Source organism: Nyctereutes procyonoides, unplaced genomic scaffold (genome assembly GCF_905146905.1).
Source record: "Nyctereutes procyonoides isolate TBG_1078 unplaced genomic scaffold, NYPRO_anot_genome, whole genome shotgun sequence".
In the NCBI taxonomy this organism is placed as follows: domain Eukaryota; kingdom Metazoa; phylum Chordata; class Mammalia; order Carnivora; family Canidae; genus Nyctereutes; species Nyctereutes procyonoides.
Window position 1 is genome coordinate 24,694,416 of NW_026575051.1, and position 26,045 is coordinate 24,720,460.

Below are 26,045 nucleotides of genomic sequence, written 5' to 3' on the forward strand. Positions count from 1 at the left end.
ATTTAAATCATTTGTAGATTTTTTTGCATATAAGGATTCATAGCTGAACAAATGTCAGTTCTGTCTCTGTGTAATTGTGGTAGTTATACTAAATGACACAGGATATGGCCAGTGAAATCTAGGAAGGTCCAGAATCATCTCAGCCAACTCTCCAATCCCAAATGTAGCACTGGAGATTTCTTTTAAGGAGGCTAGAAGGTGTACAAATGTGGTAGCAAGTTTTTTTTTTTAAAGCTCTAGAATGAGTGAATATTTAGGCCTAGATATACTAGGCAATGTATGAAGTACATTAGTACCAAAATTTTCTCAATGCATAAGCACAATATATGCATCTTCATACAATGTATGAAGTATAGTGCAGCAATGGCACTGTTTTGCTCAATGTTCAAATAAACATCTTTATAGTAAAACAAGGACAGGTTCTAGAATCAAATGCAAATTATGGAAGATAAAAGTTGGTGCTTAAGGGCATAAAGGTTACCTTTTTCCTCTGCTTGGATGTTCCAGATATCTTGGACTGAAAAGTTTGTGAAGCCCTGGGAGATCTTGGGGGATAATAGCACTTTTAGGGATAGTTGGGGATTAGAGTCTATGTAGAACTGCCAGAAAAATGCCCTATATGTAGTAAAAACAGGAGGAATGTTGGCTCTGTTGCTGCTGCCCTCATTCCCAGTCCACAAGAGCAGTCTTTTAAAAAATAAACAAAAGTTTGACAATTCATTATCTCTGGGGTACCACCATAAAAAACAAAATGTATTGAATTCCACTTGCCAGATCTTTGTTCTGCTTATGAGAAGTCTAATTGTGAAACTGCTTGCTGTATAGTAACTTAAGAATTTTGAACCAAAATTATTGTAGTATTCTAGAAGTAAAATGATTTTATGGGTGTTTTACTTTATGGAAGAAAATCCAGTGATCCATGTACATGTATCACTGTATATCTCTTAATACCTTTTTTTCCCTTGCTCAAGCAATTGTTTTACATTTCTAAATGATGTAGAGCATCAGTAAGGTGCTTAGGTTAGCCTCTGAATAACAAGCTTCTTTTCACATCATAGGTTTCATGATCAAAAATCAGCACTGGGATGTCTGCTTGTGCTATTCCCAGGTTTACTCTCTCAGTTCTTCATATCATCCAGACCCCTGAACTGGAAATATCTTGTTAACTCTGCACTGTTTAATATTCTTTGGAAATTAAACTACTTGGGCATGTTTAGAGCCCAAATGAAATCTATGCGTTTTGCTTGACAAGACTGTTGGTTGGTTTTTAGAGCCTACATATTGAACATTATGTTTGAGGCTAGCTGATAGAGAGATTTTCATGTACCAAAGCATTGTACTGATGAAACCAACTATTGTGAAGATCGAGTGAGATAATGTGTGTACAAGCCCAGTGAAAACCAGAAAGTGCTCTGGACATGTAAGCACTGGAGTATTAGAACTAGTGACGAACAGCATCTCAGGCAGCCAAGACGGGACGTGAAACTGGGGAGCAAATTTGGTTGTAGGAACAAGGGGGAATATGATGTGGATTCTCACAGTTTGGTATTTGTGATTGGGATCCATTGCTGTTATAAGAAACCGAAGTTCAAAAAGACGCAGGATTTTGCATTGTTAAAGGAGCAGCTGCTTGTAAAAGTTAATTTTACTTGACATCTGCCTTGGTCCCAGCAATAAAAGTGATAGTTCTGGTGAACAGCCTGTTCTCTCTAGAGCTTTATCTTTTAGCTCTAGTTTCTATGAGGTCTCTCTTTAAGGAAATTGTTGCCTTTTGATTTCAAAAATTTTCTCAACGCATAAGCACAATATATGCATCTTCGATTTAGTAGAAAAGTGTTGGTATTCTGGAGTTTGAGTTGGTATTCTTATGTGAAATGAGATGCAGGAGGAGTCCTCTCAAATCTTTTATGAAATGAGATAGTAAAGACATTTTGGAAAGCATTCCCACTTATTCTTTATTTAAAAAGACCCCTATTCGAAACTCGTGTCCACACAAAAACCTGTCCGTGGATGTTTATAACAGATTTATTCTTAATTGCCAAAACTTGGAAGCAACCCAAGTGTCCTTTGGGTGGGGAATGGATAAGTAAACTGTGGTACATCCAGATGATAGAATGCTAAAAAGAAGTGATTATCAAACCCCGAAGAGACATGGAGAAACCTTAAATGTATATTGCTGAGTGAAAGAAGTCAATCTGAAAAGGTAATATACTGTATGATTCAACTCTGTTATATTGTTGAAGAATTTCCTTTCCCTTTGGGTGCTTCTGACATGAGACAGATTAATGGGAGAGTTAATAGCAGATGTATGGGAAATCCACACAGACATGGAAATTCCAAAGACAGTGTGGCAACATACTGCTTATAGGAGCTAAGGAGATGGTTCTGGCCTGAGGATAAAAAGGGGAGAAAACCATTAGCAGGAAGGTGAGGAGATATTTGGAAAACAAAGGTTGTCTTGTTAGTTTCTTGGGTAAAAGAGGCATCACTGTTAATAGCTTTCTTTCTAGTACAAGCACGTGTTTGCAGTGGAAGTAAAATGCTTTTCCTGAATTTGTTGGGTTTTGATTGGTTTTAACTCAAAATAATGTTCATGTCCAAGTGGCATATCTTTAAGAGGCCTGCCTTTGGCCCCTAAAATGTCCTGGCAAAGGCAAAACTGGAGAAAGATCAGTGGTTGTCAGGAATTGGGGAAGGGGGAAAGGAGGGATGAAAGGGTGGAGCATGGAGGATTTTGGGGGGCAGTAAAACTGTTCCATATGATACTACAATGGTAGAGACATGTATTAAACAATTTGTCCAAACCCACAGAATGTGCAACACCAAGAGTGAACAGTAATGTAAACTATGGACATTGAGTGATAATGACATGTCAGTGTAGATTCATCAGGTTAGTAACTATACTGCTTTCATGGGGTATGTGCTAATGGGGAAAGCTATATGTGTGAGTATATGGGAAATCTCTGTACCTTCGTCTCAGTTTCTCTATGAACCTAAGACTGCTCTAAAAAATAAAGTCTATTTAAAAAATAAAAACTAAAAAACCAAACCAGAACAAGGGACACCTAAATTTGGTCTCTTTGCCATTTGTACCTGTATGTAAATGTCACTACCCTAACATCACTGGAAGAAAGTACTATTCTGCCTCTTTGAGTAGAATAAGATTATATTAAAGGAAGGGTCTAACTTGTGCTGATTACTCATCTTGGAATTCTTTTAAAGTACAGCTTTGATATTAGTGCATATTGTCATTCCTCTTGAGTTTTGTAAGGAAGCTGGAATGAGTGGTAGAGGGTAAAAATGCCAGAGAACAAAATTGAGCAATATTTTCCAAGTGAGCATTGTTTTCTTGTCATTTTTATGTGTTTTAATTTAGCCAGTGTTGGGTGAGTAGTTCAGAAAGAAGGGATTTATTATTTTAAAATGAAGCCACCCTCTTGTTCTTCATTTTCAACTGATTGAGTCACCTTTGTTTTCAAAATGTCTGTTGACTCTTTAAGAACCATTTACCATATTTACTTATGTACTTTACTTCCTTGTGTGTTCTTGTTCCTCCTTGTCATTTGGAAAAGAAAATCATGATTTTCCCCCTTTCTAGGGGCTCCTTTAAAAATTCCCCCTTTCTAGGGGCTCCTTTAAAAATTCTGCTTCAAAATAACAACTGGCTGACAGCACAGTCTCCTTTTGGATGTTAAGAGCAACAGTCAGCTTCATGATTAGAGACAGAGTGCTTTCCTGAGGAAACATTTTCTTTTACAAAATGTGATTGATTTATTACAGGTGTTTAGCAAAAGAGTTGAAAGGGCTGTTGGTTGTATTGGTTCCCCTGCCCCAATAAATCTGTAATTGCTTAGAATCAGTGTTACAAACTTTTAAGTCTTATTGGCAAATTTTTTTATTTTTCTTATTACTACCACTAGGTATAGCACATATCAGGCAGATACCTCTAAGCTCCCATTCCATATCCATAGTAGATGCTGGCAATCAGTCCTGGTCTCTTTCCTGGATGTAGCTCAGAAAGGAACCCTCATCACTGTGCTCTAATAACCTACATTTATGCATAATCTCTGGCCTTTTTTGCCAGTCTGTGGCTTTACCTATGACTTATTTGCTGAACACCTAAATTTATATCTTTAGCACCATATCCTCTCTAGGGCTCTAGATCCACATATTCATTTGCCTCTTGAATATTCAGAAGCACCTCAAATTCAGCTTGCCAAAACACATAATTTCCTTTCTTCTCTCCAGTCCTATGCCACTGTTGTTGCAGTGAATAGAACGATCTACCCACCTGGATGTTTCCTATAACTTCTCTTCTATTTTAGGCATAAAATTATATAGAATACACACTTCTTCATGTTTTTCAAATTCATGTCTCCCTTTCTATTGCTACTGTTTCTACCATAATTTGATTCTTCATCTTAGATCCCTGGATCACCCACCTCTGAGCCATTCCTCACACTGCTAGAAAAATCAGTCCGCCTCCCTTCCTTTCCTCTCTTGAACTATTTCAAACACAAATGTATGCAGAATAAAACAAATACCCATATACTCACTCCAGGATCATAATTCTGAAAATTACTCTTTCTAGGCTGATCTAATTTGAGTGGAAAGTTTAAGAAGAAAGTGTTTTCTGTGTTTGCCTTACTCTTGAAAAGATAGGAGAACCTCTTTGAGTAGATAATCTTCTAATTGTAATTTGAATTTAAATTTTCTTGTAACTTCATGTGCTTTTGAGCTGGGAGTGTTTTGAGACTACCTTTCAAAATAACTTATCTACAGTTAATAGTATCATGAAAATTGTGTAACAGCACTTTGATTTTAGTAGTATTACATAAATGCCAAAGGATTTTTTTTATGTCTAAGTGAGCCTTATTTGAATAGAATCATATATATACTATTCCTTGCTTGTTTTCTGTACATATTTGAAGTAGTTGCAGTCTTGCCAATTTTTTTTTTTATGGGCATACACTGTAGAAAACTTTGAGCTTTGATGTATGTTTTAAACTTTCACTAATGTTAGAAAAATAAATTTTAGTTGACATTTTACTTTATTTGTAGATATTATTTAATGACCAAAACAAAACAAAAGAACCCATGCAAAAAAAAAAAAAACAACATAGATTAGAAGGAAGGAACTATGTGGTGACTGTATTCTCGGTGATGCCTGTTGTAGTATATCCATAATTTGAGTTTTGGACTGGTGTTTTTGGGTCGATGTTTCCTTTGAATCAGGAGCTGTAGTTTCAACTGCATTGAGTGGTAAAACACTGTTCCTCTTTGTCAAGGGAAGACAAGATACTCTAGTCAGCTAGAAATGAAAAGAGAAATGTGGGTGGCCTCTCTAGTTGATAGATCGTATTTACTTATGAAAATTTTAGAGATAAAAGATCAGTGTCTAGGGCAGACTTTTCTAAACCCATGCTTCCATTGAAAATGTTTGAACGAAGTGAACCTTTCATCTACTCATGGTATGCCACATGATATGCTGTTTTAAGTAGTGGGGGGAAAGGGTTTCTGCCCTGACAGAATTTATATTCTTTAAGGAAGGGAAGACAGACACAAGTAAGCAAAGTAATAAGGTCATTTCAGGTAGTGATGGATGTTGTGAGTTGCTTGACTAACAGAATACTGGTAGAGAAGGTATTGCTTTACCAAGGGTGACTAGGAAAGGCCTCTGGGAGGATATTACACATGACTCAAATTGCAGAGGATGTAAAGGAACATCAGTGCAAAATTCAGGAATCTGCCAGACTGAAAATCATCTTGAAGAGCACCGTCCTTTTTTGAGAAGTGAAGGAGATAAGTGGAGACAGAATCACTCTGGGATTGGGCAAAGGCCTCTGACTGGTTTACACACAAAGTATGGTTTGCTTGGAATTGTACTATGGCAATATATTGTGTGGGTCCTGATCTCAGGTGCTAGCACAGGCTCCACGTGTGTGCAATAGCTAGCTGCTCTTGGTCCGAAGAACCCGGCTTCCTCAAGAGGAGAGTGATAAAGTTGGACCACATACCTCCAGACTTTCTCTTGTCTTTTGTACCTTTGAATCTACGTGATGTTTGTTGGCATTAAAAGAATTATTAGATGGCAGAATGCCTTATCACTTTTTTTGTACTTAAAAATAAGACAAAATCCAAGATATATTCAATGATATTGATCATTAAAATGAGATTTACTTAAGAATCCGTTATTGGTTATACTTGTCTAAAAGTCACAGAAGCCTTGCATTAGTTAATTCATTTTGCTAGATATATTCTTAATAGTGAAAGGACATCCTAACATCTCACCCCCAGCCTCTCAGCAGTAATAAGAAATAAACTATATGTTATGCCAACTTTTATTATGGTTCCCATGAAACAGCCCTAACTCAAACAACCCACTTAGTTTTCACGATGTAAACTGTGATAGATCTTCTTTCTCTTTCATTCTTACGTATCAAGGACATTGCTGTATTTTTTATTAAAAATAACAAACAAAAATGTGCAAACCAGAGTCTGTTTAAACTAGACAATTATTCATTTCATGTTATAGAGGAAAGTTTTTAATGCTGAAAATCTTGTTATGATAGTGTATTACTTTTTTGTAAGGCTGACAGTTGTGATTTAGTTTTGATTTAGTTTTGCTCAAAGCATGAATTTGAAAAGCTTTAACCATGAAATAAATAAATAAATAAATAAATAAATAAATAAATAAATAAATAAATAAATAAACTTTTATTTTCATCAACTAATGGAATTATACACTTGCAAGTTTTTAGATTTGTCACACATTAATACTTAATTAAATATCTGTTATGCCAATGGTAGGGGTGCAGTGCCCCTCAAGGTGCCGTGAATGTAGTGGTAGCTGCTTGGGCTCAAAGAAAAATTTCAGGAGAAATGATGGAGCCAGCAGTCCCTAAAGTGAGGTTAATGTTCTGTTAGCAAAAGGTTAGCAGATAGCTTTAAAGAGCTTTGGAATAGCTTTATAACCTCTGCTTACCATGAAGAGATACATGCTCCTTTTGAAAATGCTAATTGTTTTAAAAGTTGAAAGCAAAACCTTTGGAAAACTCAGAATCTGCCTCAAAATAATTTTACTCAGGACATTGTCCATTGATTGAGGACTTGTCAGTGATTAAGACTTGAAAATAAGTTGCATTTAATGGGAAGGGATGAGGCAGGAATCAGATCATCGAGTACATATGTTCCAGAAACTGGAGTTATGGTAAATTTTACTTGACATGCTTCCATTGTGTTTTGTGGTGTTGGCAGAAGCTGGATACAGGCATATCTTGTTTTATTTGTGCTTTGCAGATACTGTGCTTTTGTTTTTTACAAATTGAAGGTTTGTGGGAACCCTGTATGGAGCCAGTCTATTGGTTCCCTTTTTTCCAGTAACATTAGCTCACTTTGTGTCTCTGTCACCTTTTGGTAATTTTCATAAATTTCAAATATTTTCGCTATTATATTTGTTATGGTGATCTGTAATCAGAGATATTTGATGTTACTATTACTGTGCCCATAGAAGACAGCAAACTTAATAAATGTTTTCTGTGTTCTGACTGCTTCTCACCAACCAGCCATTCCCCCATGTCTCCCCTTGGGCCTCCCTACCCCCTGAGACACAACAGTATTGAAATTAGACCAATTAATAATTCTCCAATGGTCTCTAAGTGTTCTGATGAAAGGAAGACTCATTTGTCTCTCACTTTAAAGAAATGATGAAGCTTTGTGAGGAGGGCATATTTAAAACTGAGATGGGCCTAAAGCTAGGCCTCTTGTACCAGTCAGGTTGTGAATGAATGCAAAGGAAAAGTTCTTGAAGGAAATTAAAAGTGCTACTCCAGTGAACACATGAATGAATGATAAGAAAGCCTTAATGCTGTATGGGGAAAGTTTTCATGATCTGGATAGATCAAATCAGCTATAACATTCCCTTAAGCCAAAACTAATCCAGAGCAAAGCTCTCTCTTCAATTCTATGAAGGCTGAGAGAGGTGAGGAAGCTGCAGAAGAAAAGTTTGAAGCTAGCAGAAGTTAGTTCATGAGGTTTAAGATGCTGCCTCTGTAACAAAAGTACAGTGTGAAGCAGCAGATGCTAATGTAGAAGCTGCAACAAGTTACCCAGAAGTTCTAGCTAAAAGAATTCATGAAAGTGACTATACTGAATAACAGATTTCCAATGTAGATAAAAACAGCCTTATACTGGAAAAAGATTGCATCTAGGACTTACATACCTAAAGAAGAAAAGTCAGTGCCAGGTTTCAAAGCTTCCAAGGACAGGCTGACTCTTTTGTTAGGGGCCAGTGCAGCTGGTGGCTGTAAGTTGATGCCAACGTTCTTCATCATTTTGAAAAATCCTGGGCCCTTCAGAATTATGCTACATCTATTCTCCATATGCTCTATAAATGGAACTACAAGGCCTGATTGATAGCACATGTGTATACATCATGGTTTACTGAATATTTTAAGCCCACTATTGAGACTGCCTGCTCAGAAAAAAAAAATTCCTTTCAAAATACTGCTGCTCCTTGACAACATTCCCTCACACTAAAGGACTCTGATGGAAATATACAACAAGATTGTTTTCATGCCTACTAATACACTATCTATTCTGCAATCCATGGATCAAGGAGTAACTTCAAACTTTCAAAGTCTTAATTAAGAAATAACTTTTTGTAGGGTTGTAGCTGCCATGCATAGTGATTCCTCTGATGGATCTGGGAAAGTAAATTGAAAACCTTCTGGATAGGATTTCACCATTCTAGATGCCATTAAGAACATTAGAAATTCATGGGAAGAGGTCAAAATATCAACATTACTAGGCATTTGGGAGAGACTGATTCTAGCCCACATGGAGAACTTCACAGAGTTCAAGACTTAGAGGAGGAAGTCCGTGTAGACAGGGTGGAAACAGCAAGAGAACTAGACTTAGAAGGGGAGCCCAAGATGTGCCTGATTTGCTGCAAGCTCATGATAAAACTTGAACAAATGAGGAGTTACTTCTTTTGGGGCTGTACATAGCAGTTTCTTGAGATGGAATATACTTCTGGTAAAGATGGTGGGAAGATTGTTGAAATGACAGCAAAGGATTTAGAACATGACATAAACTTAGTTGAGGAAGGAGCAGCAGGGTTTGAGAGGATTGACTCCAATTTTGAAAGGACTTCTACTTCTACTGTGGGTATAATTGTATCAAACAGCATCACATGTTACAGAGAAATCATTCCTGAAAGGAAGAATTAATCAATTTGGCAAATTTCCTTTTGTCTTATTTTTAAAAATTTCCATAGCCACCTAACACCACTCTGGGTCAGGCAGCAGCCATTGACATTGAGGCAGGACCCTCTACCAAAAAGATAATGACTTACTGAAAGTTCAGAGGATGGTTAGTATTTTTTACCAGTGAAATGTTTTTAAATTAAGTATGTACATTTTTTTTAGACATAATGCCATTACACACTTAATAGGCTACAGTACAGTAAAAACATAACTTTTATGTGCACTGGGAAACCAAAAAATGCATTTGACTTGCTTTTTTTTTTCTTTTCTTCTTTTTCTTCTTCTTCTCCCTTTTTTTTTAAACAATATTTGCTTTATTATGGTAGTCTGGAAATGAACCTGCAGTATCTTCGTAGTGTGCCTGTATTCAGTGCTACTCATCCTATGCTCAGTGTTTCAGCAATGTGACTCAAAGGGAGATTTTAGGAGAATGTCTAATGAAAGAACAGGTGTAATAACTTCAGCCTGAAAGCCTAAGGGAATTATTAAATAATTTTAATTAGAGGAATGGTTAACTTTCATTTTGAAAATTTTACTCTGGCTTTGGTATGGAGAATAAATGAGGGAAGAGGCCAGAGTGGAGGCAGAAACAACATTGAGTGGAGATGTATTAATAGTTAAGAAAAAGGAAATGAAGGCTAAGATTAAGGTAGAATGGACTTGGGGTGCTTGGGTGGTTCATTCAGTTAAGTGCCCACTCTTGGTTTCAGCCAGGTCATGACCTCAGGGTTGTAAGATGGAGCCGGGTGTTGGGCGCTATGCTCAGCAGAGAGCCTGCTTCTCCTTCTCCCTCTGCCTCCTTTCCCCGTTCTCTCTCTCTCTCTCTCTCTCTCTCTCTCAGATAAATCTTTGAAAGAAAGATAGAATTGAGTTGAGAAATATTTTCTATATGGAATGAACAGACATTTAGAAATACATTGCTATTACTGAGGTGTTTTTGTTTGCTTTCATTTAGAAAAGACAGTTTGATTAGAAAGCGTGCCAAATAGATTGACAGAAGTAACTGAAAAAGCACAGTCTGTCACTCCATCTGTTTTCAGAAAATTGACTTTTGTAATATCTAGATAAATTTTCTTTTTAGACCGTAACTTTGGTTCTGAGCCATGAAATCTCTTAAATGACATTTTGTTAAGGAATTTGACATTAGCAGATACAGGGTGCATTAAAGTATTAAAGTGTTTTGTTTATAAAACCTTGAAAACATTTTATATGACATGGAGTACTAGATTGAACATTTCTTAGAGATACTGAGAGTCCTTTGGCTGTGCTAAAATTGCAGCAGACTAATTGTCTGCTTTATTTTAAATTAGTTGATAACTGTTGACTTGTGTTAACTGTTGCCCCAAAGTGGGAATCTCTCTCCATTATTATTAATTAGATATAGTTAAATTAAAATGATTTCATAGGAACGCCTGGGTGGCTCGGCGGTTGAGCATCTGCCTTTGGCCCTGGGCGTGATTCCGGGATCCGGGATCGAGTCCCACGTCCGGCTCCTTGCAGGGAGCCTGCTTCTCCCTCTGCCTGTGTCTCTGCCTCTCTCTCTCTCTGTGTGTGTGTCTCTCATGAGTAAATAAATAAAATCTTAAAAAAATAAAATGATTTCATATAGGGACACCTGGGTGTCTCAGTGGTTTGGTGCCTGCCTTCGGCCCAGGGCAAGATCCTGGAGTCCTGGGATTGAGTCCCATCTCAGGCTCCCTGCATGGAGCCAGTTTCTCCCTCTGCCTATGTCTCTGCCTCTCTCTCCGTGTCTCTCATGAATAAATAAAATATTTTAAAAAATAAAATAAAATGATTTCATATATGGCATTTTGGTCAACATTTTTTCTACAAATACAGTATAAGACACTTTAAAAGTGATTGTTTTATTTTATCTGAATACTGAAAATTGTTACAGCATAAGAAGGCTTTATGTAAGTACAGAGAAGAAAAGTAAGAGCTACATAGAGATATAATTAATATTATTGCAATAAAATATAGTGAAGACTAACATTTTCATCATACACTGTCAACCTGAGGTATACAGTATTTAAGAATAAGGCTTTGAATCTACTCTTTTCTAGATCAGTTTGGAGTCATATACCAATATTAAATACTTCGAGTTACTTTTGTATGTTTAAAAGATATTTTTGTTTTTGTTTTGTTTCTTATAGTAATGTGGTTGTCAAAATGAAAGAATGCATGGTAGTGTGTATGTGTGTGGTGTGTAACCAGTTCTGCATGTAACCAATTTCACAGTGGCTTAGCTATAAATGAAAGTCTCTCTCTCCCCAATTTCTTCATCATCCCAGGATTCAGTGCTACAAGGTTGGTTGCTATAAACTTAGAAGTTTTTTCATTTTTATTTACAAAGATAATATTTTTATGACCAAAAGTTTTCTCATGAACTCATGAAAAGATATTCTCAGGATATTTTCCACTTAATTCTTTAATTCTTTAACTCCTTTTTCTTTACTTCTGAACTCATGGCATACCCTGTAAAACTTAGGGCCATATAGTTAGCTTTACTCATATAATGTGTCCACTTACCTTACGATTCTTTAATTTAAAAAAGAAAAAAAAAGTACTTATGTTTTAAGTACTTCCTCTCTTTCAGCTCCACTGTCCCCATTTTACATTTAATGTTCAGATATACTCCGTATTTGGTCTTTGCTGTTTTTACTAACCCTATTCTCTGCTTTTAGTTAACAGCCAGGTCCTTGCCTGCTGTGCAGTCTGATGAGAGACTTCAGCCTCTACTTAACCACCTCAGGTAATATGAGAGCACACTCTTGTTAATGCTTATAATTGTTAAGTGCATTAAAGTGGGTAAAGTATTAGGTGATAAAAACCCCTTCAGTTACTAAAAACTTAACAGTTTTTCCTTGCTTTAATTCTCTAATTCTGTGATGTAAATTGAAATTCTTAATATAATAAATACACTTGCTACTCTTGACTTTAGGGTAGTGTTGGAGGCTTTTTAATTCAATGACAGTGTGTAGAACTAGTTGTCAAGTTTACATGAAAACGAACCAAAGTGACTAACTAGAGGAAGATCTCAAAGGAATGAGCTGTCTCTTTAAGCATAAGCTAAAACATACCTTTGGGACCCCCCCCCACATGTTATTGGGAATAGATGAAATATATGGAATTTCTTTTCGAAATAAAAAAAATAATATATTCTCATTAAAATTTTTTTTGAAAGTACAGGAAAAGGAAAAGAAAACCTCATCATTACCACTCAGAAGTAGTATTTCTTCCTTCTGTGCTTGCTGTTTTAAAACCTAGTGTTGAAATTACACTTTTATAAAAATTACCGGTTTTTTCATTTTAGAACAAACATTGTAAGACTTTTATTAGCATCTCTTCAAAAACATTATTTTTAGTAACTGTGTGGTATTTTCTCATATGGCTGTACTATAGTGTATTCATCTCCTTCTAGGGGCATTTTTATCATTTCCAGTTCTTTTCACTTGTATAAAAAATGCCAAATGTTAATCTGTATCTGTATTTTTGGTCATTTTCTTAGCATAGGATTTCAGAATTGCAGTTACTTTGCCAGAGCATATGAGCCATTTTAAAGATTTAAGTATACGCATTTCTTTTTAAAAAAACCTTATTTTACTTTTATTTTTAGATTGTACAGGGTTGCCCACAAGATTGTTACTGTACCCTGAACAAGATTTAGGACAGTTAAAACCGTTGCTAATTTAATAGTTAATCATGGAGGTAGCATTGCGATCAAGTACATTTCATTGATAATTATTAAGAATGATTTAAAAACATTATCTTTTCATTTTGGAGTAGGATTCACTATTTGCATATTTGTTCATTTATTGATAGTATCTCTTGATTACCCTTGGTATTACATCCTTTAGATGTAAAGGATAGTAATTCTGAGTTGTATTTGTTATTACATTTTTTTCTGAAAGCTTTTTATTATGTTGCATTATCCAGTGTTACCTACATTTTCAGTTTTATGTAGGCAAACACCAGTAGTGTTTTCCTCTGTGGTTTCTTTTTATTTTATTTTTTTTTTAGTATGGCCAAGAGACCTAAATATAGAGGGAGAAAGTTTTTATTAAATGGTTGTATGTCACTGTGCTATTTCAGATTGTGTTGAATTCTCATACTGACAACACATGTTTTCCTTCCAGTGGGTAGAAACAGACCAATATGTCATGAATTATAAAGCAAGTTTGAGGGCCAATTTCCTGTTGCTTGCACTGGTATGCTAGTTCTCTTTGATTAACCTATTTTGAGAAAGTTTTATTCTTGAATTTAATGTCAATAATCTATTGATTAGTGGCTTAGCCCACATCTGTTCTAAACCACCTGTTTGCATGTGACTTCTTTAGCCCTCCCCACCTCCCTTCTTTCTTGAATCCAGTCAGCAACCCTGAATCATCCTGATGTATTCCATCCTGATCTCTGTGGGTCTCTTCAGAGCCTACTTCTCTTTCAAGGTTTTACTCCTATGTCCTTTCTGCTGCTTCTAAAGGTCAAAAGGCAGTATATTCAAATCAAAAGTAAAGCTTAAGAAGTAAAAGAAAAAAATGAAATATTTCAGTAAATGCAAGTAGTACATATTGGTGAATTTTAAACTCTTGTCATATTTAACATATTTGTGTTATATGTAAATGTGTATGTTACCGTTTTGGGGATTTACCTTTGCACAGAGCTCAGTTAGACAAAATTCATTGAAAATGGAAGGAGACTAGGATCCTGCCATTGTGTCAAGAACCACAGAGTATGGCTTTACAAGATTTCTTCATCAGCTTTTATGTGTTTGGAATCTCAGTCACTTATTTGTCAGGATTAGAAAATTGATTTAGTACCCATTAATTATACAACATTTTGAAAAGTGTGTTTCAAAAAAAAAGTGTGTTTCAAGAAGTCTAGTGGTTGTTTTTTAAAAATGTATTTCTATAATTATTTAATTACAGTTACATTGCTTTCTGCCAAGGACCACGGTAAGAGTGGATAAATTGTCCTCCTAGGGACGCCTGGGTGGCTCAATGGTTGAGCGTCTGCCTTCGGCTCAGGGCGTGGTCCCAGAGTACTGGGATTGAGTCCTGCATGGGCTCCCAGTGGAGAGCCTGCTTCTCCCTCTGCCTATGTCTCTGCCTTTCTCTGTCTTTCATGAATTAAAAAATAAAATCTTAAAAAAAAATTGTCATCCTAAAAGTTGGTGAGAAATGTCAAAACCAAACAGTGAATTTCTGAGCTAAAGAATGAGCAACAATTTGAAATGGGTTTTGAGTGATCTGAGCATATGCTAATTGTGTTTTTGAATTATAGCATGTAAAGTAGATTTGGCTTTAAAATTTTAAGGAGTCAGATCCAATAGATTAGAGCAGTTTTGATCTGAGCCCCACTTCATATTTTAACTAATTTGACCCTAGGACAGATGTTATTGAGAATGGGTGACTCAGAGAATAGGTTGTAAATAAATATTGGGCATGTGCTTGAAGTGTGAGAATGGATAAAAAGGTAATTATAGAAAATTGGCCTTACTTGCCATGTAATCTGCCCTTTTTTTATAGACGTATAGTTGACACACAGTGTTACATTAATTTCTTTGGACAATATAGTGATTTGACTAGTGTATAATTATGCTGTGCTCACAAGTGTAGCTACCATCTTTTTATTCTTTTAAAACTTAGGATATTTTCATTCAGAAATTCAAATGGATATTAATTCTAGTATCTTTTAATATTCTTTATTTTTCCTTCTTCCTCCCCTCTGTTCTCTTTTCTGCCTCTCTTATCCTTCTCTACAGGAACTTTTCCTTCCCAGACAAACACTTTTTAATTCTGAATAATTGTTTTGTTCTTAAGGATGGTCCAGACTAACATTTCATTGAATTGAGTAACATAAATACTATATATGGTTTTAAGTTTCCTAGAGCACTGAGTTATGTTTGAGTTACTTCCCCAGTGCCGGCGTCCTGTTAGTCTGAATCTCCTGAATATCTCTCTTTCTGTTGTAATTTCTTATATATTCTCCTTATTATGTTCTTTGCATTCTCTAAAATGTTTCATACTATTGCCAGAGTAATTATTTTATTCTGTGGCTTAAAATCTTTCTCTGTGTCCCAATTTCATTCCAAATGAAGTCTGAACTTCTTAGCCGGGCATATGAGGTCCTTCTGGAAAGGGTTGCCCTGACTCTTTGAATGCCTCTTTTAGTACTGGTCCCCTAACTTCTAGTGCAACCAAATGCCTTGAAGTTCCTCTACTACAACTTGCTGTTGTTTACCTCTATGCCCTTGAAAATATTTTTTTCTTCTGCCTGGAATGTTCTCCCCTCCCTCATTTTTGTAACTCACCTAACTTTCATTTGTCCTTTAAGACTTAGCCACAAATTGAACACCAATAAAAAATAAGTTTATAAAAAAAAAAAAAAGACTTAGCCCATGTTACCTAATCTGATGACTTTTCCTTGACGATTTAAGTTTGCAGCAGGCACACTTCCCCTGAGTCTGAATCTGATGTTCTTATCTATGTTTCCATAATACCCCCATGCCTATTTGTATATTACAGAACAAATAATGTGGTCATCATTTATTTACTTTCTGATGACTCCATTATAATATGGGCTCTTTATGAGCTTGTAAAATGACTTTCATATTTGTATTTCCAGTGCTGGGATAGTATCTGACACATGATAGGTATTCATTATGTGTTTTGTTGAATGAATGAATGAATGAATGAATGCGTGTTACAACAGTGATATTTTGTTGTTGTTTTCTGCATGGTGTTTTTGTATTATATAAGTCATATTGTCATACTGCCATAATTTCTTTGTGTAGAACCTGGTTCAGAAGATATAAACTTAAATGGCTGAATTTCACCTTTAGTTAATGCTTGATTCTGTGCAAAATTATGGGTTCTCCTTCCACCTCTGTATGGTAATTGTCAGCTAGAATTTAGATTAACTACTGACACATCTCTTCAAGTCCTTGAAACTTGCACAAACTGTACATTCGCTTAGGGCTTTCATTCTCTGTGGAGTTCACTCAGGACTGGTTGCTAGGCAACCAGGGCTAGATGCTACTTGTAATATGCACCAACTCATGTTGCTTTTTTATTATTAAATGAAATGGTTTCTCATTTTATTACCATGTCAGAGACATCTGTATGGAGGATGGCAGCTGATGTACATAGTTTGACACTTTCTGTTGTACAGAGTAACCTGTGATATGCGTTTCAAGCATATTGAATTGTTTTTTTGGGGTGCTTAAATGTAATGTTTTTCTTTTTACCTTCCTTTTGCTTAGGTCAAAATAGAAAAGAATACTATGTGATTTGAAAGGTTCTAATGATAATCTTGTTATGAAAAAGTAGTCATCATTGATTTTCATGACCCATATAGTTTAGATGTTACCTAGAGGAGATAGACATTAGGTGTTTGACACTGAGATAATTATTAGGTCTGATTTTGTTTAGTGCCCCTAATGATCAAGGAGGAATGATGAATGGCATTTTAATTGAATTCATCAATAAAACTAATTTGGGAGATGATACAAATACCTGTAAAAATTAAAGTAGCAATACAGATAAATTCTCAAATCATTTTTATAGGACTTAGACACTCAAAGAGAATTAGTGTAACACTTTGCCATACTACTAATAAGTAAGCTAGGATATTACTTAACAATATATATTATTCTGAAGATGTAGAAGTGCTATATTCAGATTTTCTTAGTTGAACCTCGTTCTCTAGGTAAAAGTTAAATTAAGTACAGAGAAACACTTTGCTTCAATATCTTATAGAAATACAAGCTTATTTTTATTCATTTGTAGTGTCCATCCATTCATCAGTAACTGAGTGCCAATTATGTGCTTGGAATAAAAAAAAAAATAAGGCCCAGTTTCTGTTCTCAAGGGATTTCTAGTTTTGACTTTGAGAGATAGGCACTTAAACATGGTGCAAAATTTGTAAACCTTTCTAATAGAATTAATCATAAAATACATTATTTTACTATATAAACTGTGTTTATCATGGAATGATTTTTTTTTAATTTTTATTTATTTATGATAGTCACAGAGAGAGAGAGAGGCAGAGACACAGGCAGAGGGAGAAGCAGGCTCCATGCACTGGGAGCCTGACGTGGGATTCGATCCCAGGTCTCCAGGATCGCGCCCTGGGCCAAAGGCAGGCGCCAAACCGCTGTGCCACCCAGGGATCCCTGGAATGATTTTATTTTTTATTTAAAAAAAATTTTTTTTATTATTTATGATAGTCATACAGAGAGAGAGAGAGAGAGGCAGAGACATAGGCAGAGGGAGAAGCAGGCTCCATGCACCGGGAGCCTGATGTGGGATTCGATCCCGGGTCTCCAGGATGTGCCCTGGGCCAAAGGCCGGCACCAAACCGCTGTGCCACCCAGGGATCCCCTCCTGGAATGATTTTAAACAATGGGGTCATGACTTAGTTGTTTTGGATTCCATACTCCCTAGCACAGTAGTGGCTCCCAGGGGGTACTGCCATTGGACTGAACTTTATTCTCACTTGGGGGATGATGTTGTCACTAACGAAGAAGGAATATAAAGGAAAACTAGGGGATTAAGGAATGAATATGGTTGCTGACATTACATGTTCAGTAGTTTCAGATCTTTTAAACTTGAGGTGCCTGTGGAACATATCAGGGGAATGTTTAGTAAGTAGCAGAATACAGACCACAGTTTAAGAGTAAGGTTTAGAACAGAGAGAAACATTTGTTAATCATCAGTCTTTAGGTGGTGGTTAAAATCAGGATAATGGCTGATACCACCCAGGGAGAGAGTATAAAGTGACAGGGGACATGGCCCTGAATAAAACTCATACATAGAACATCAGTGTTCAAGTGATTTTTTATGGCAATGATGAAGGTAGGAGATGGATGGACTAAAAGAGAAACCAGTAAAAAGTGGGGAGGAATCTTGAATGAAACAGAAACACAACAAAGGATAGTGGGATCAGAGATGCTAAGGGAAAGATTTCAAACAAATAGTAAACACAACCAGATGCTACAGAAAAGTCAGATTAGAACTACATAATATCAGTTGGATTAGGCAAGTGGGAGCCACTGGTGGCTTAGCCACACCATTATAATGGCACTCATAAGAAATTAAGGAATGAGAAATTGAGCTGTGGAAATACAAGGGAGGGTAGGCTACTCTTGGCAGAACAAGGAAAGAAAGAGGATATCTATGAGTTTCCTAGTTGAAGAAAATCTTGTATTTTTTCCTTATGTTTGGAAAGGTGAACATACTGGTTAAGGGGAGAATGAGGTCAGTGGAACTAAGAGGAAATAATTGAAGGGGCAAGTTTTTAGAAGACGTAGGAACAAATGGGACCAAGAAATCATACTGGCTAGAGTTTATTTTTTATTTATTATTTAAAAAAAATTTTTTTTTGTTTTATTTATTTATGATAGGCACACAGTGAGAGAGAGAGAGGCAGAGACACAGGGAGAGGGAGAAGCAGGCTCCATACACCGGGAGCCCGACGTGAGACTCGATCCCGGGTCTCCAGGATCGCGCCCTGGGCCAAAGGCAGGCGCCAAACCGCTGCGCCACCCAGGGATCCCCTGGCTAGAGTTTACAAAGTACTTTCTAACTTGGCTTTTTATAGTTCAGACCATCTCATCCCATGAGACCATCCCATGATAGGTGGTCCTTTATTATTATTATCCCTATTCTTATTTTAATTTATTTTTAAATGATCTTTATACACAGTATGGGGTTTGAACTCACAACCCTGAGATCAAGAGACACATGCTCCACCAACTGAGCCAGCCACATATTATCCCTATTTTAAAGTTTGGTGATGGAGCCTCAAGAGTTCACGTTCAGGTTCAGCTGATCAGGTTCACCTGATTTTTCAGGTTTTTTTCTTTTTCAGGGTCTATATTTCCCTTCCTTCAAAAGAAATGAATGGATTGTTTAATAAGACTGCTATTTTTTCAAAAGTGATAGCAAGAACTCCTCACTTGGAAGAACTCAGCTTGCTTAGACTTACAAAAAAAAAGTTAAATTTCAAAATGTCGGAGAGAATTTGTGTAAATCATCATTTCTACTTTCCTCAATGCATCTAATATGAGATGTTAACCAATAGGTTATTGGATGATACACTGTGACTCTACTGTTAGCCTCATCCATCACTGGATGTTCTAGAGTAAATTGTATAGTGTACTAATTTTTAAATTTGGAGATATTTAAAGGTCTTGGGCTATATTCCTATCAATGTAGAAGTTTATTGTAAATAAATATCTTTGCTACCCTAATTATAGTACCCATGAGATAGTATTTACAAAATGGTATTATACTATCAAGGGCTTAAGTTAAAGATTATTTTTATTATGTCACTTAAAAATAAATATGAACAGGTTAAAATAGAAAGAAAGAGGAAAACTTGCAGTTCATGTGTTATAACTTTATTTGTGTGATTGAAATTTTTTTTCCTTAAAAAATAGCACCTTTCCCTGCAGTGTATTATGTCTTCTTCCTTCATCCCCCTACTCCCAAGATATGAAATGAATGGGGCCAGAATATAATAGATCACTTTAATAGTTGCTCTTATTTAATGTTGTACCCTCAATTAAATAACTAATTAAAAAAACTTGTATTTGTTATGTTTCTCCTAATTTTGTTAGCATATTTCAACCCAACAATAAATTAGAAATCAAAGAAGGATAAAATAAGCTAGCAAAGCCAAATACTGCCTATAGTAAATACTTGGACTGTATCACATGAAGTAACTGGTAATGCAATCTGAATTTGTAAACAGATCTTTATATTAACGTTTATTTTAAAATCATTTAAAATGATGAAAGCATCTTCCTTCATTTGGGATTATTACAGACCCCTTTGGTAAATTTGTTTCCTAATGCAGTACATTTGGTTAATATGTACCCATTTCTATTTACTTCTATCAGGTTCTTGCTGTCACAGATTTTATATCAGAAATGCAATCTCGGTGAGAGACTTTTCCCCAATATCCATAGTGGTGCAGTTTTCTGTGTTTCTTTCTGGATTAGTTCTCATTTTGAAATCAGAAAATTGTGTGGGCATTCATGTGCTAGAAAAAGGTTTAGTGCATATGGCCTTCCACCAATTGAGGGCTGAAATGAAAGCTTCATTCATGTGTCCATGTGTTCTAGTTGTTTGTTAGCTCTGTCCCATCACCTATTCCAGCCTTTGGCACTACTTTGAACTATTTCTTTCCTTTCTTACGTGGGATGACACAAGCTTTTATATAGCTCAGTGATTATTGTGAAAGTGTTCTAGGTGCCTTGTAAAATACTAATAAATTAGAAAGAATATATTCTTCTCCATTATTTATTGTCTTTGAATTATTCTTTTCCACCTCTGTAGAGAATGTTCATACCTCCTTAGAAATCTGTTCTGCATGGGGAATGTTCATGTCTTCTAAGAAATGTGCCTCTTAGAAATGTACAAAAAGCATTTGTTAAAATCAGCTTCTTGTTGTGTGAAGGGCATTCTAAAGGATACTCTGATTGTATACAAAGGAAACTAATAGATGTGGTCCATTAAAACGTTTATATTCTGACAAACAAAGAAGACCATTTTATACACACACATATACCTACACACATCTCCACCCAAAGGTGTACTGGAATAATAATCACTGCAGCTTTATCCAGTAGCATAAATAGAGGTGGGAAATCTTATTTGCGAGGGGTGGTATCTGGATGCAGGTTATGTTACAAATTTAATGCCATTTAAGTGTTTCTGATGCAATTTATAGGCGCAATAAAATTTGGCAAAATAGAAGAAAAGAACTCCGCCTTACTCATAAAACCACTGCTAGGCTTTTGTTGTAAGCTCTATAATTTTATGTAATTATATATAAAGTGGTTAAACTTTTTAAAAAAATCTTTTTCTCTTAATATGTCATAACTAGGTATAAAATTTATTTCCATGGTCTAATTTTAAGTGGCTGTAGAAGGCCCAATTGAAGATATGTCTGTTTTTACTTAACCATTCCCATTTTATTGGGGGTTTATGGGTACATGTGTGTTTCATTTTTGGTTGAATAAACCTGTAAAGAAAAATTAAAGAGTGTTAGTAGCTTCTGTACAGCCAGATGAAGTCAACCGGTAGAGGAAATGCCATGTTGACTTCACGATGAAGGAATTTTAACATAGGTGTTTCCAAGCAGACAGAGGTAAGAACCAAGAGCAGCAGCTAACTAGATGGAGCATAGTTTTGAAGATACAAGAGAATTCATTATTCTAAGAGTGTCATGTTGCCTAGGCGAGAAAATGACAGAGTTCTTAACAAGTGGAACTACTACTTGAAAAAGATAGAATTCAGGAAGCTGAATTTTGAACCTTATTAACGCGTCTAGATTAGAACCTTCTATTGTAGCCGTTATCAGGTTACCACAAATTTAGTAGATTAAAACAACACTCATTATATCATTCTATAGGTTAGAAATCTGACATGGGTCTCATCGAGATAAAAATCAAGAGGTTAGCAGCGCTATGGTCCTTAATGGAGATTCTAAGGAAGAATTTGCTTCCAAGCTTATTCATAGTGTTGGATGAATTGAGTTCCTTAGAGTGGGTGGGACTGAGGTCCTTGTTTCCTTGCTGGCTGTCAAGGTCCTGTCTTTGCCCCTACAGACTGCCCACATTTCTTAGGCTTTCCAGGAGCTGCTGGAGGTCTCTTTCTGGTACTTGGATGAGGGTCCTGTCACAGAGCCATCAACCACACATCACATATGACTCCTTAGGCTTCAAACCTCTCCAACTTCTGCTGCATCTTTCTGCTTCCATCCTGAGAAGAGCCAAACCTCGCAGGATTAGATTGGCCTATATAGATATACAGGATAGTCTCCCCATCTTAAGGTCTTTAACCTTAACTCCTTCTTCATGGTCTCTATTGCCTTGTAACCTAACATATTCATAGGTTCCAGGGATTAGAGTGCAAATGTCTTTGGAAGGGCATTGATCTGTCTATCACAGTGAGGGCATTTCTTTTGGGGGGTTGAAAACAGCTCTTACTTTTCATCAGTTTTACAAGTAAACCACCACTCTTAACTTATATAGAATATTAAATTTCTCTGGGGTTTTTTAGATAGATTAATTCACTTTGCTGGCTTAACATGTTTTAAAGTGGAAAAAAGGATTAACAAATGATTTACAGAAAAATAAAAATAAAATTATATTTATAGAAACCTAAATTAGTTACTGATTTTCTTTTTAATGATGTGGAAAAAAAATAGGAAGATCTTTCCTTTCTGACTGGCTCTGTAGCTATGGCAAATATGTACCCTTTGTAATGAGATTGTGCATAGTGGCTGTGCCTTGTGGAAGTACTTTGGTATGAGAGCTGTTTAGTAAATACATGGTCATAAACCTTTTAGCCTTCTAGGAGTTTGTTTTATTATTATTTATCTAACATTTTTAGAGAACTTCTACTCGGGGCAAGACTTGGTGCTAGGTTCTAAGGATACCTACTTAACTTCTCTTATAGGGCTTAACGGTCAGAAAACAGTTAGAATTCTAACTAAAGTAATTACAATAAATCATAATGATTGTTAGCATAGTAGAGATAGGGATTCTGTGAGAGTACATAGTATCATGGAAATAATGAAGCCTTGCAGAGTTGTTTTTTTTTTTTTTTCAGAGTATTCTTGTACCTTATCTATAACTAGAAGTTTTAGGTTTCTGTTAGCTGCCTGACTCCATAGTTTCGTAGGGATTTCTGGATTGTGGATGCTGGTAGTCTTCCTGGAAAGCAAAATTTATGATTGCTTATGCTTTTCAAGTAGTTTTATTATCTTCATTTATTAAGTTTCCTATTGTTCACTTAGTGAATTTCTTTAAAACATTGATTGTCCTCCAGTTAAGTAATAAAGAAAATTAGTTATTTTACAGTGTGTTAGGCATAAAGTGCTAACAAAGTACAAAATGATGATGATGCTATGTGAAATAACTTTCTTAAAAAGCCCAAGAAAGCATTGTGGTAGTAACTAATATATTAGCAGCTAAAAATGATTTGTTTAGTGCTGTACTTTCTGTAATGATGGAAGTGTTCTGTACCTGTGCTAGTCCATCCAGTTTTATTCACAAAACAAAATTCAGTGAACTGGGCTGAGGAAAGACATACTGCTAATACTCACTAAAGGTTTAATGCCCTCTCAGTTGTTTATAACTACTATTTAGAAAGAAGTTCTGTAGAAGATAATGCAAAGTGAATTAAAAAGCTCATTTTTAATTGAGCTACCTTGGTCTGTGACCTGCTACATACATACAATCTCAAGGAGGCTTCTAAGGGCATCCATCAAATGAGCCTGAGTCTCTTCTGAGATCTTACAGAGGTTTGCTCCTAATTACCTGATTTAAAGCCCCTCCCCAGTGCTTTATGATATTACCTTAGTCTTTTTTTTCTTCACAGAAACATCACTAGCTGAAATGACCATTTTTATTCTTTCATTTTTTTAAATGTTTGTCTGCAGCAGAAGTTCCATGAGAGCAAGAAATTTGTCTACCTTGTTTACTGCTGCCTTTCCATCACTTACAGCAAGGCTGGCCAAATAAGACCTCAGTAAACACTTGAATGAGTGAATAAATGGGAGAAAACACTTTCTGGTTTTAAAATTCTACCTCTTGCTGGGGCACCCGGGTGGCTCAGCGGTTGAGCATCTGCCCTCAGCCCAGAGCCTGATCCTGGAGACCCTGGATCGAGTCCCGCATCGGGCTCCCTGCATGGAGCCTGCTTCTCTCTCTGCCTATGTCTCTGCCTCTCTCTCTCTCCCTCTCTCTGTCTCATGAATAAATAAATAAAATCTAAAAAAATAAAAATTTACCTCTTGCTTAGTTTTTTTTTTTTTTTTTTTTTTTTAATTTATGATAGTCGCACAGAGAGAGAGAGAGAGGCAGAGACATAGGCAGAGGGAGAAGCAGGCTCCATGCACCGGGAGCCTGACGCGGGATTCGATCCTGGGTCCCCAGGATCGCACCCTGGGCCAAAGGCAGGCGCTAAACTGCTGTGCCACCCATGGATCCTCTCTTGCTTAGTTTTTAAAGCTACTGTTAAAAAAAAAAACTTCAACTAAATATTTTAAAGACCTTATTGGCTCTATTCAGTAATTCATGAATCAGGCAGCATCCAGTCTAATAGAAATGAGCTACAAGGAGCTATACAGAATGAAAGACCTCTATAGGCAAAAGGGAGTAGGAATGAGGAAATTATACTAGATAAAATGAGGCTTGATTATTGCAAGGTCACTTTCCTTTAGGGCATGGCAGGGGTCTGTCAGGCAGATAACTTAATAACTAGTACTGATTAGGTGATTCCTGACTGTTTTAAGATTCCATTTCTGGGAAAGCTGAAACTGTAATTAAGTCTTAGTTTCGTGTTATGAGTGTAAGTGACTCCATTTTGGATCTGTTGTCTTGTTTTTAACACTACTAAATGTTGAGAGTGAAAGAGATGGTAGTTGGGACAAAAAGCTGGTGGCTTTTCTCTCATTTCCAAGGAAGGATTCTGATAAATATCCACTCTACCTTTGTAGAAATTGAGTGCTGGTTTTGTCCTCTGGGGATTTGGGATTCTTTCATGAAACCAGGAACTGATCATGGAGGACTGGAGTACTTTCTATTCCTCATTGTGACCTCAGAAGGGAAACCCCTTTCCTTCTCCCCAATAAATGCAGATATTGAAAGTGTGTATTTAAAAAGTGAAACAAAGTAAAACCAAAAGTATTATATGCCTTGCTATTTTTATCTATGAAATGAAACATTTAAACATTATGAACCAGTATAAATGGCTATTGAAGACCAAAGAAGCATACAGGGAAAGTATGTGACTTCTGGACTGTGACTTTTAGTTTGTCTTCATTAGCTGTCCCCTTCATCTCATCTTTCTCCCACTTTCTCCCCAAAACCTCCAAAACCTTGTGACCCTACTGTTCTTAGGGAACAGATGTGAGGGGTATTCCTAGAATGCCACAAACTTGTGTGGCAAACTTGATACCCAATCTCAGAAGCATTCTGAGCATTCTGTAAATTATTTGTGAGGGAATGAGAAGATATCTATCAATTTTTAATATATTCATTCTGCTGGATGTTAGAACTTTATTCCATGGTCCTCCCATCCTTTAATTTTTCATTATTACTCTCTCAGGTGACCTTTTTTTTAAATTGTCATTTGACTACTCTAGATCAACACCAAATCAGAACATCTTCTCTTTAGGAGGGTCATTAGACTACCAGAATATACACTAAAAACATAAAGGAATATAAAATTTTTACTTACGAAAATAGAGATATTTGTTGGGGGCTTTAAATTTGTATATTGAGGGGCGACTGGGTGTGCTCAGTTGGTTAAGCATTTGACTTTTGATTTTGGCTCAGGTCATGATCCCAGTGTTGTGAGACCAAGCCCCATGCTTGGTGCAGTCTCCTTGACATTCTCTCTCTCCCTCCTCGCCCTCCTCCCGCCCTCCCTTTAAAAAATGTGCGTATTGAAAATACCTATGTAAGGCTATAGTTTGTATCTTCTAAAGATGTATGTATTTTACTTTTTAAATCAATTTTATTGAGATATAATTTATATACAATGAAATGCACTCATTTTAAGGGTATGTAGTTCAATGACTTGACTTTTGTAAGGTAGAGTTTTTTTTTTTTAAGATTTTATTTATTTGAGAGAGAGAGAGAGCTTGAGATGGAGAGATCACAAGCAGTGGGGATAGGTAGAGGGGAAACAGACTCTGCTGGTAGCTCAATGTGGGACTCGATTCCAGAACCCTGGGATCATGATGTGAGCTAAAGGCAGA

General features: G+C 36.2%; 1 protein-coding gene across 2 annotated transcripts in view; it reads left to right on the plus strand.

The window, feature by feature from the left end:
- PRIM2 (DNA primase subunit 2) overlaps positions 1-26,045 on the plus strand; it is a 302,886-nt gene that overhangs the window by 162,791 nt on the left and 114,050 nt on the right. The window contains exon 8 of one of the 2 annotated variants that reach the window (XM_055330207.1): positions 11,951-12,018. The exons of the other annotated variant lie outside the window; for it this stretch is intronic. Coding sequence (XP_055186182.1) covers positions 11,951-12,018 — 68 coding nt within the window. The remainder of the gene's footprint in view (positions 1-11,950; positions 12,019-26,045) is intronic. 2 annotated transcript variants of the gene reach the window in all.